The sequence below is a fragment of the Grammomys surdaster genome, unplaced genomic scaffold, assembly GCF_004785775.1.
Source record: "Grammomys surdaster isolate TR1022 unplaced genomic scaffold, NIH_TR_1.0 315, whole genome shotgun sequence".
NCBI classification, from domain to species: domain Eukaryota; kingdom Metazoa; phylum Chordata; class Mammalia; order Rodentia; family Muridae; genus Grammomys; species Grammomys surdaster.
The window spans coordinates 470,844-483,269 of record NW_021604734.1 but is presented as its reverse complement, the minus strand read 5'-3'; the positions used below and the strand labels follow the sequence as shown (position 1 = coordinate 483,269).

The 12,426-nt window shown below is 39.6% G+C and overlaps 1 protein-coding gene across 2 annotated transcripts in view; it reads left to right on the top strand.

Annotated features, from left to right (window-relative positions):
* Positions 1-12,426, top strand: part of Grm1 (glutamate metabotropic receptor 1) — a 359,348-nt gene that overhangs the window by 263,504 nt on the left and 83,418 nt on the right. For both annotated transcript variants that reach the window (XM_028777784.1, XM_028777785.1), the window contains exon 3: positions 1,556-1,791. In XM_028777784.1, coding sequence (XP_028633617.1) covers positions 1,556-1,791 — 236 coding nt within the window. The remainder of the gene's footprint in view (positions 1-1,555; positions 1,792-12,426) is intronic.

The following is a 12,426-nucleotide window of genomic DNA, read 5'->3' as shown; positions in this document are numbered from 1 at the left end:
ATATCTCCAGGGAGACCAGGAATTTTAAGCAGGTAGGATTGCCTTTCCAGTGGGAAAGGTATACAACCTGTTCTTCCATCCAGAAAGCTGAAAATTGGAATTGATTAGTAGGCCAGTGATCTGTTTTATCTGTTGGGCCAGACCATATCAAGCTCCTACGATCAAAACCAGAGGTGCCTAGTTATCAAAGTGACCCTTATGGTCAGGGGGTCTGTCAAACTATCATAACCAGGACTGGGGACACCTAATAGGCTAAATGATTCTTACCTTATTGTATAGCTTGAGGTTCCTCCAAGCTCCCACAACCAGGATCAGAGGTGGCTAATAGCCCAAATGCTATGCTATCTGTATGACTGAGACCAAGCCAGACCTTTTCTTAGGTCCTGTCTTAGTTAGGGTTTCATTGCTGTGAAGAGACACCATGACCACGGCAGCTCTTATAAAAACATTTATTTGGGGCTGGCTTACAGGTTTGGAAATTCAGTCCATTATCATTAAGGAGGGAACTTGGCAGCATCTAGGCAGGCATGGTGCAGGAGGAGCTGAGAGTTCTAAATCTTCATCTGAAGGCCTCCACAAGAACAATTGACATCCTTAGGCAGCTAGTAGGAGAGTCTCAAAGCCCACCCCACCAGAGATACACTTCCTTCCACAGGGCTACACCTACTCCAACAAGGCCACACCTCCTAATAGTGTCACTCCCTGGATCAAGCATATTAAAACTAACACAGGCCCTGAGAGATAGCCTATCTCTAAAACTAATCTTTTTGGGAAAAAATTGTATGTTCTTTGGCTCACCGTTCGATGAAATTATGCTTCCTTATGTGCTGGGGATTTATATTACAGGATTTTTCCCAAAATTAAAATGTATTTAATTTTGGGGGGAATAAACCACCTCCTTGTGTATTTGCATAGGGAAAGCAATGATAACTATGATGACAGAATCCATGAGTATGGCTAAAGTTCTTGGGACATCAGATGCCCTGAAGTTTCGAGCCAGATTGAAAAAGTCATTCTGAACCGAATCTTCTCACATCCTCACATCTTCACTGTCTGTTTCACTGCCAAGACCCTCTGCAGGGTTCCTCCACACAGGTTATATGCTTATTATAAAGAATGTGAGCTACTGGGCTTTTATTGTCTCTAATATAGAGAGTAATTACGAGGTGCTTTTTATTATTATTATTATTTAGCATTTTGAGAACTAGACATGGGAAATAGATTGCCTGGACCCAGCAAAACTTTGGATGATTTCTGAAAGCTTTCCATCTCTGTTCCATGACAATGATTAGCAGAATCTTCTGACTAGTGAAGGTTCAGAGAACTTTAGCTATAGTCACCAATTCTATCATGATTGTTAGTTTGCAAATACACATGCAGGAAGTTCCCTATCCACAACTCTCTCCTGTCTAGTAAGGCTGAAGCATAATAGGAAGTTCCAGTGGCTTAAGGCAGACTTTGGCATCTCTGGATTGCTTTGTTTATAGATATCTCTGAACTCATTCATGAGACATTGTCTCCTTCTCTCTTCACCCCAACCCCTGCATTGTTTTAGTGACGGATGGGCAGACAGAGATGAAGTCATCGAAGGCTATGAGGTGGAAGCCAATGGGGGAATCACAATAAAACTGCAGTCTCCAGAGGTCAGGTCATTTGATGACTACTTCCTGAAGTTGAGACTGGACACCAACACGAGGAATCCTTGGTTTCCTGAGTTCTGGCAACATCGCTTCCAGTGTCGCCTACCTGGACACCTCTCGGAAAACCCCAACTTTAAAAAAGTCTGCACAGGTAACTGTTGATAAAGTAACAGCTTGGGATGGGTCATCATGTCTTGTTCCATTACAGGCTGTTAATGGGAACAAGATCCAAAGATGGAAGAGAGGGGTGGGGTGAAATGAGAGATTAGCTTATAAAGCAGTGTGAGTAAAGTAAATGTATACATTCTCCTCCCACTGTGGATTTGTGTTCCTGTATGTTAGGAAGACTCATCTCTAAAAAGAGAAAATGGAAGTAGATGACAAGCAAACAGAGCAGCCAGATATCTAGTATTTAAGATAGAGGAGAAAGGTACATACTCAAGTTACAGTAGACACAGACACATATAAGCAACATTGATTTGATCCTTTCCTCTGTGACAGCTTTAGTATGCAGCTCAGGAGAGGAGCAGGTCATATCATCTTAGGCCACAGAATGAACATGATGTTTGTGGGCACAGGTGCCAAGAATTATAGCCAGATGGTGGGTTCCAGCTAGGCAGCTGCTGCTAGTACACTGCTCACTCAAGTCAGAAAGAAGAGCTTGTCCTTCCAAGGTGTTCAGGGGCTTGGTAGACCCCATAGAATATTTCCCTCTAGGAATTAGTTAACTCAGACTTCAAAACACTGTATATACTATGATAATTTTCACTATTGCACAGTGAATTGCTGCCTCCTGCCATTTTCCAGTTCAGTTTATGATGGAAAAGTAAACAAATTGTTTTCTCCCTGTCATGGTGACATTTCAAGCCAGTTGTTCATACCAAGCTTATTTGTCCACAACGATATATTGAACACTACTAAAGGCATCATTTTTAAACTGCATGACAAAAATGTAAGGATTTTTTTTTAGTTTAGGCTAGTAGATACTTGGAACAGCCTAGAAATTAATTATTCATATTACTTGCATGTATAGAACTTGTACATAGAAGCAATTGGAAAGAGAAGGAAGCATGTATTCTCTTGAGAAAAATCAAAGTAAAACAGATAAATAAATTATCCAAGACAATGAGCTTTTACAAAACAGGATAAGAACAATATTTATCACATATGATATTCTATTTTTAATAATACTTAGATTTGATATAATGGCAATATAAGTAAACAGAGTAAGATATGTTTAACTTGGTAATATTTAACAGAGTTCTCGGCGAAATTGCTTGGTGCAGACTTATTTTCAATTGATGCTTTTATAACATCTGCAGCATGGCTCACAGGGAGACTAAGAAATACAGTCTGAGAGGCAGGCAAAAGGGGATGTGCGGGAAGTACATATTGAAACTGTCGGCCATGTATATATTTGACTTTTTTCCTTTTAAAGTAGACTCATAGAAGATAATCCCAAAACTTCCAATAATCTTTCTCAAGCACTCTCCTAATTTACAAAGCCAAGCTATTTAGAATAACTAGAGGCAGTATTTCTCTATTTTCCTGTAGTAACCAGAAACAATGGAATTGGAGTTCTTGCCTCTTAATTAGCACAATGCCTGAATCTCTTTACTTGGCATTTAATTTACTTTTCATTGTTCTGTTTTCTAAGAAAATCTTTCTTACTTCATCTTCTTATGTCTACCAATCTCTGAATGCTTAGACAATTCTTAACTAAATAATTATCTGATTTATATTTTCTTAGGGTATAGAAATGTTTTTCTTGTCTTTAAAAGAAAAGTTGAGGATGATGATATTTATATGAAATATATTTCTTTCAATCAATAAATATTTAGTAAGTACTTACTGCATGTAAGGACCTTACAGCGCAATGTAAGAAAATAGACTGAAGAAGAGGAAGAGGAAAAAGTATAAGAGCAGGAGGAAGAGGAGGAAAAGGAGGAACAGGAGAAGGAGGGGGAGAGCATCAGAATCAGGGGATGGTATGTGATGATTATTTCCTAATCATAAGAGCTATAGGGAAAGTAAGGACCAACAGGATTCAAGGATTGCAGTTTAGAAAGCATGAGCAGAGAAAACCTCACTGGGAAGATGACTAAAGATGTGAAAGTTATGAGTGTCAGCCTTCCTAACATTAGACAGGAGTTTCCTTAGAAGAAGGGAGAATGCATGAGAGAATAAGAACAAACTTATTTTCTGGTAAATAAGGAGAATAGCCTGGTAGAAGGAGAATAATGAGTCCAGGGTTGTTGGAACCAGTCAGAGTACAAGCACAGAGAAAAGAAAGATGGAAGGAAGAAGTGAGGAAGTCTTCTGACAATGAAGCTCAGAGTATGGGGACTGGACCATGGCAACAGGGTGACATGGAGACTGAAATTCACTTCCCAGTTGATCCTGAATGAGATCCTGGATGAGATAAAGGGATTGCTTGACAGACTGCCAGGCATGGCCCTGCTTTGAGGATCTAGATGTCACTGATCAAGACCTGCAAACCTGACAGAAATCTGGTAGGTTTGGATCATGCAGTAAAAGTGATCAACTTGTAGCTGTCATCTTCAGTCAGAATATTCGACAAGATTTACACAGAATGTTAACTTGTGAATTATTCCTAAACAACCATGAAGACAATCAAATTTGCATCTATGGAATCAGTAAAATAGAAGACAGTATACAGCAGTGCTGGTCAGTACAGTAATAGAACTCTTTGGCCTCTTTGCTGCCCACTAAGGTAGCCTTTAGCCACATGTGGCTATTGACACATAATTAGAGCTTGTGGTAGAGATGAGCCAAGAATTAGTTTGATTTGCCTTTAGGTAGTTTAAGTTTAAGCATGGTTAAGATACTTGTGGCTGCTACATTGGATAGTGCTAATTAACAGCCTGGAATAAATAAGGCAAATCACTGAGTATAGTGGTGCACACTTTTAATCCTGACACTTAGGAGGCAGAAACAAGTGAATCTCTGTGAGTTTAAAGCCATGCTGGTCACAAAGTGAGTTCCAGAACAGCTAGTACTACACAGAGAAATGCTGTCTCAAACAATAAAAGCAAAACAAAACAATAAAGACAAATCGAGTCTGGACAGGTCACTCAAAAGTTAAGATACTTTCTCTGCAATCCTGAAGACCAGAGTTCAAATCCCAGAACCCAAGTAACAAACTGGGTATCCCTACAAATGCTCATAAGCCTGGCTCTGAGTAGGGAAGAACAGCAAGATCACTGAAGTTTTCTGGCTTCTGACCTAATGGAAAGCAAGTTCCTGGTTCAAGACGAGAACCTGCCTGAGTAGAGACAGGTAGAAGACGGTGAAAGACATCTGACATCCTCTTTTGGTCTCCACACAAATAAAAAAAGAACCAGTATGCATACCAGAACATGCATGTGCACATATTCACACAGATACACAAAACTAAATATAAAAATACAGCTTAGTGGACTAGAGAGATGACTCAGCAGTTAAGAGAGTATATTGTTCTTGTGAAGGACCCACTTGTAACTCCAGCTCATTCAAGCACACACACACACACACACACACACACACACACACACGCATACACACACACACACACACACTTTAAAAATAACAAAAATGAAATCTTAAAAGGACAAGTTAACAATGATAACAAAAATATTGATAGGAAATGTGGGTCCCCGGTTCTGGAGGGTGGGTATCCCACGATGATCTCCCGGCTGAGGACAAAGTGAGAGCAGGGAGGGTCTGCTACCGTCTCTGCCGCTGCCTCTGCCCACGTCTCCACTGTCCGTTGGTCTCTGGCCAGGCCTGGTGTGAGAGGTCTCGGCCAAACGGTACAGAGCGCGAGCAGGGAGGAGAGATTGCCTGCCCCAGCTGTCACTGCTCGATCACTCCCAGGTGCTGCGCCTGTCTCTCAGCGCTGAGCTGGCCTGGGCTGAGCCAATAGGAAGCTGACTGGCTGGCAAGGAAGCAGCTTGGTGCCCCAGGAAGTTTCCGGGGAGCAGATCTCTCCCCAAGTCTTACAACTCTAGTGTTACAGCTTTTGCGACAGAAACTCTCAGACACCAGGATGATTCTCGAACACACCTTTACTTCTCCAGAATAGAGCCCTTATATACAGTTTCAGGGTGGGTTAGGGTCTGGCAGCAGATAACGCCTATTAGCTTGGTCTGAGAGCTTGGAGATAACTCATCTACATATGGGAGAGCCTGAGGCACTGTTCCTCGTGACTGATGGTCATAGACTTCTCTTTGGGAGGGGTTGTAGAGAACTGGGGCCTGGGGGCAAAAGCTGAACACCTGCCGTCCAGATAAAGGTCCTGGATTCAAGACTTGCTCAACCAGGTACCCAGCTGCTTCTCCCAGCCCAGCACCCCGCAAGGAAATAAGGAAGCTGGTGTATTTTGTGCTTATTGCATGAAATTATTGTCAGAGTTTCATCTCTATATGACAAGACAATAACACTTGAGAAATTACAAGGCATAGGCACAACACAAGTTAGAGAATCTTATTCTCCCACCTAAGCTTTGATACACATTTTCACAAATCAGGGAGTTTCACAGATTGCAGCCCTACCCAGTTAACTCACTGCTATAAATGGGTTCCGTTCTCAGCATCAGTTCTATGCACACCAGCATTCCTGAGTAGTGTGGCTTCACTGCCTTAGATAACGTCCTCTTTCTCCCTGAACTATACAAATATTTGGCTTTGTTCTGTGAGATTCTGGTGTGATATTGTATCATTCCTCTCAGGAGGAAAAAAAAAAACTGCACTGAACATTCCCTAGGGTGGAGAGTTCTACTTCTTAATTGGATTAAACTGTTGTTCTGTCAGGGTCATAGACTGCAAGGTTATAGAGAACGTTCGTCAGTCATCTGCTGATGTAGTACACTATAACAAGCCATGACAAAGGTGTGGGGGCTTAAATAACAAGAATTTGTTTAGATCATGATTCTAGGGGTCATCTGAGAGGTTTTGCTGCTCTATATTGGACTTGGCTCATGTACTGGAGTACCTTAGGGAATGGCCGATCTCAGAGATTTTCAACACAGGACTTGCCTCCTTCTGATTCATGCTGTGTATTTTCTGGAGGTGAGCTCAGATGGCTTCAGAGTGAGGTGAGCTCAGATGGCTTCACGGTGTAGAAACAGGTTTCTGAGAAGCAGAATGGGAATACGATAAGGTCCTGGAAGCTTGGGCTCAGAACTAACACATTTAAAATTAATTAAGATTTAAGAAGTAGGAGAAAAACTGGGTGTGGTGGGCCCACCTAAAATTGTAGCCTGAGTTCTAAGCCAGCCTGTTTCAAAGAGCAGATACAGAGCAAGAGTGGACAGACATAGCATGTTCCTCAACCCTGATTTGACAGTCAGCTTCTTGGTTGATATTCAGGATTGTGAAATACCATTTGGGGCCAATTTCCAAAGGGAAAAAGAGAAGTTATAACTTCTAGGACACAATGAATGAAAAGAAATTAGAATCTATCTCTGCATGTAGACCACATTAATGTGAATGAAACTGAATTGGAATAGTCTTTTCTGATCTCACTTACATGACAAGTTAACCCAATGTGGAAACTCTACAAAACTGAAAAAACAAAATAAAAAACAAACAAAAAGCAAACTTATTATTGAAAACAGTATAGTCTAAAAAGTCTTGGCAGTTTCAGAGCTCCAACTTTTCTTGCCAGGAGACTTGAAATGCTATATCACCAGCTATATTCTTCTGTTTTCTGCTGTGGTAACAGAATACTATCAATGGTGCAAATTATCAATGAAGGAGGTTCATTTGTTCATGGTTTAAGAGGCTACAAGTCTAAAAGGGGTATTTGTCATCCTGCCCTTGACCTACTTCATCCTGTGTGCTGCATAACCACCAAGCAGGCTGGAAGACAGAGAATAGGGCTAATCTTAAAGCCTTTTATCAATACCACTTTGCAATGCAGTCAATAACTTCATGACATCTCTTGAAGATCCAGTTCAGTTTCTTCCCCTCTCTTTTTTGTTTGTTTTTGTTTGTATTATTTTTATTTATTTATTTATTTTTGGACAGGGTTTCTCTGTGTAGCTTTGGCTGTTCTGGGACTCTCTCTGTAGACCAGGCCGGCTGAAAACTCAGAAATCCAACTACCTTTGCCTCCTGTGTGCTGGGATTAAAGGCATACCACCACCTGGCCTGAAGATCCAGTTTCTAAAGGTCCAGTCTCTTAATACCATCAATTCCAATTAAATTTTAATGTGTATTTGGAGATGCGATACATCTTTATTACAGCACAGGACTAGCTATCAATATCATACAAGTCATTAACTAAAGTCATGAGCAGTTTTACCAAATTATTTCGTTATTCATTGGGCAAGAGACAAATATAAGTATATACTAAATTAAAAAGCACTGTTCTCATTTGCTTCTAAATGGTAGAGATGAGAAAGAAAGGAGAAGAAAAAACAAATTTGGCACTATATGAAATAGATTTGAAAAAGGGCTGAGGACATAGTGAATCCAATATATTTATGCACTTAATTAATGCATTGCCCTACCACAAAATTATAATATGTGTTTCTAAGAGAGCCCCAAGCTACTATGCTTATAGGCTAGTAATGACATGTTTAGGAATCTATTATAAGGGGGCAATCTAAAAATAGGAACAGCAGCAGCCAAGAAAAACCCTAGGCCCCATACTCATTGTTTTTTAATAAGTAAAATTGGAAGCATCCTAAATGTCCAACAATAAGATAAGAATGGCTAAGTAATTATAGTTCTTTTATGAGAGAGAATATTACAGAGCTATTAAATGGGGACTCTAAAGCCAAGCTGCAATATCAGAAGCATGAGTGTTAACCCTACTGAATGTGAGGTACTGAATCACACTCTCATTGAGATTATCACAATGCAACCAGAATGGAAAAACACTAAGTATCACACACAGTGCTGGTCGGAGTTGACTTTTGGAACATTCTATTTTCAAATGTCTGAGGGATGCTCACATTTTCTGAGTTAACTTCTAGAAAATAAATTCTGCTCCCGGAAATGAAATTTTTAAAAGTTTTCTAAAACAGAAGAGTTTGACTGAGAAAGTTTCTTGTTGTATAGAAAGCTTTTTGCTATGTGTTGCTTGTCCGTAACTTCAGATGTATCATGAGGATGAGAAATAAAATGTATCTATCAACCATATGACATAAAATTATATAAAAAGGCAAAAATACTGCAAAAATTTAACAGTAGTAGATGGGTAGATAAATTGCATAAAATAAGCATTACAAGCATGTATTTTTTCAGTTTTCCCTTTCTTTCTTTTTCTTTTTTTGAGGTAGGGTCCCACTTTATAGCTCCACCTGGCCAGAAGTCACTATGTAATTATGTAGACCAAACTGATCTCAAACTCACAGAGATCCACCTGCCTCTACCTCCTGAGTGCTGGGATTTATCGTGTGTCCTACCACACCTGGCAGACAAAAAATATGAGAGCATCTGTAGTAATAAAAAGGTTTTATGATTTAACATTGTGCACAGGGGATGAAGAATTGTATGTTTGTTCTCTGTGGTTTTTCTACCCTGAATGTAGTTATGTTAAACTTACAACTTCAAAACCTGTATTTCTGTGAGGTGATCAATGTCATTATCTTTCTCTGGCTGGACACGACACTAAGAGTTGATACCTTGCATTTATGTGAGTACAGTCACTTCCTTGTACCTGTGGGTTCCACATCTGGACACTCAACAAAATGTGGAGTGAAACTACTCTAGAAATGTTACAGCAATACTATGTACAGATTTCCCCCTTGTAATTATCCTCAATCATGCAACTCCATCATAGAGTGTGCACTGACTTCTGCATTATAGCTAGTCTGGAGATTCAATATTAACATACAGGAGGCTATGCTAAATTTACATTCAAATATTTAATCTTTTATACAAATGATCTGACTATCCTTAGGTTTTGGTGTTTGTAGAAGGGGATTGTCTTGCAAACAATCCCTTGTGGTGAGCAAGAGACAAATGTATTTCCAGGTTGTATAATTTCCTTGCCAAGTCATCCACATTTCACTCAATTCTCCAAGCATCCGCATGTGGTAGCTATTACTATCGAATTACAGTTGTTGAATCTGAGACTCAGAGGTTAAGGTAGGTCATCTCTCAGTGAATAGAAACGTAAATAAAGCAATGCTGCATCTACAGGTACTTTCAAGCCCAGATCCCTACCAGCAAGCATCCCAGAGACCTGTCCGGTGCTTGTTAGGAATGACAAAAATGCTATTTTACTAGAAACACAATACAAATCCCTTCAGCAGTTAAGTCTCTTGCTCCACAAGAATGAGATACTTGCATAATCGCAGTCTTTCCACTGGCCTCACAGTGATTAAAATTACTGAAGTTACGCCATGTCAGTTAGTGCTTTCCCAACACATCTCCAAATCCCCTGATGTAGTCAACTAATTAAACAGTGATGTGGACATTGCATAAAGCACTTTTTAATTAGTTTCAGTGATTTCCAAATCACTCAGCCTTGGCTCAGTACCCCCAGTCTTCAAATCAGCAATAAAATACATGCAAATTTTGTTTATGTAGCAAAACCTGAAATGATGCTTAATAAAAGTTTCTATGGAAACTAACACTAGTATAATCTAAAAACTAAATCAAAGTAAAAAAACACCAGTAGCATAAAATCAATGACAGAAATGGGGCCATCAATAATCTGGAAAGGTTAATGGGTTAATTCGTCTTCTTTATGATAATACTAATTTTCATAAGTATATGCCTGCATGTTCATTATAGGACTGTGAAGCTCATTTGATAGGCACGAATCTCAACTGGGTATGAATAATGCAAGGAGTGAAAGTTTATGTTGCTTTTCAATAACATTGAAGCAAGTTTAATAGAAATATGGAGATTAAAGCTGACGTGTAACATAAATGAGTATGAATGTATCACGGGGATGCTACACAAGTTACCCAAGGTAAAATTCTAGGGTTTTGCAGCAGAAAAGATCACTGCATTTAGCGAGTTTATTCTGAATGGAAAGTTAAAGCCTGTTTGCCTTCCTTTGAACTCAGCACAGAAAAACATTTTCTCAATGTTACATAGAAACGAAGTGCAAACACAACATGTTTGTAAATGGCATAATCCCCTTTGAGACACTGTCAAGACTCAAGCACAATCGAGAAGACTGTGTGGATGTCTAAAGTATCATTTTCTGCTGTGCTAATTAAGCAAACTCAGATTTTCACCTTGACACAGACACGTCTGTAACAATAGAGAACTCTAAATATCAGTATAAATGGCTACAGAGTTCTAATTTTATTATGGGAGTACAGGTTACACAAGTCTTTCCAGAGATCCTTCCATAAAACATAGAGACATTGACAGGCCAGCAAGTGACCTGAACTTCTTCTGAAGTCAACGTCCCAACCTTCCAAACTTCTTTTCCTATTGAGCTGCTACCCCAGAGAGGGTGAACTGGGTCACCCAACAATGGGACAAGTTCTCCTTGGCCTATTCAAGTTTATCCCTTGTTAGTTTGTCCTTTATCCCATGTTAGCTTTCCTTTAATACAATATATCCCTTCATAATTCCATACATGCTCATAATGCATCCTAATTATTCTAATTATGTGACTATCTCCCCCTGCCCTGTCAACTCCCTCTCAAACTTACCTATGTCCCCTTCCCATGTGCATGACTTCTTTTCTGTCTGTGATGAATTTAAAGAAACATATGTTTTGTTACCCAGAAATTATAAAACTTGATACATGGATATAATGATTTAAAAAAAACTTTGTTTATTATCTATTTGTCTATGTTCATAGAGACTGAACCCAGGGTCACAGACACATGTGTATAATCCTGGGTATAAAGGCTATGGGCTGGCAAGACGGCTCTGAAGATAAAAGCTCTAGCTATTCACACCAGACATCCTGAGTTCCATCTCTGGAACCCATGTAAAGGTGGAAGGAAAGAATCAACTCTATAAAGTTGTTCTCTGTCCCCCACACATGCACCATGACATGCATGCCCATATACACATATAGAATAACAAGTACTTACTTTTACAATATTAATAACTGGAATGTCTGAGGTAGGTATGTCTGAGGTAGGTATGAGGTAGGCATAATTTTTTTATGCAATTCCTGGCCCTCCTCTTCATGCTAGGGATAGATGATTGAGCAAAAGAAACCTCTAAGGAGTTTTAATGGGAGGACAGATAGCCTGTGAGTATGCAAGAACCGGTGACAATTCTAAACTGTATATTAGACAGCAGCCCTCTTGATCCATTACCTTTGCTACATGGAGGTTGCTGTTAAGGGTGAGGGAAATATTTTAAGTTCATATTATCAATAAATTCTTTAATCTTAATAGCAATCTAACATGAGTCTTTATGGATGACTGTGAAACCTAGATTTCCACACCTGTATCCCAAATAGATTCCATAACAGTAAATTCTTCTGTAGTTGGTTTCTGAAAGGAGATCTGGTAACGGGTTGCTATACTGCTTTGAGGAGTAGGATATGGCCCTGAGTAACCAGCCTAACAGCTAGATATATGGTATAATGTCTCCCTCTCTCCCAGAGTAAAGTATTGGAACATAATTCTATACATCAAGAACTGCTCATCAAACTCTTCCTGTTATGGTTCGAATACGAAATGTCTTCCACGGATTCATAAAGTTAAAACATGTGCTGACTGATGGTATCATTTGGAGGGACTGTGGGACCTTTGGACATGGAGTCTAGGTGGAGGATTTAGGGGCAGGAATTGGAGTTGTTGACTCATCTAAGTTCTTTCCCTTCGTTTCTGCTAAAGATACTTAGCACT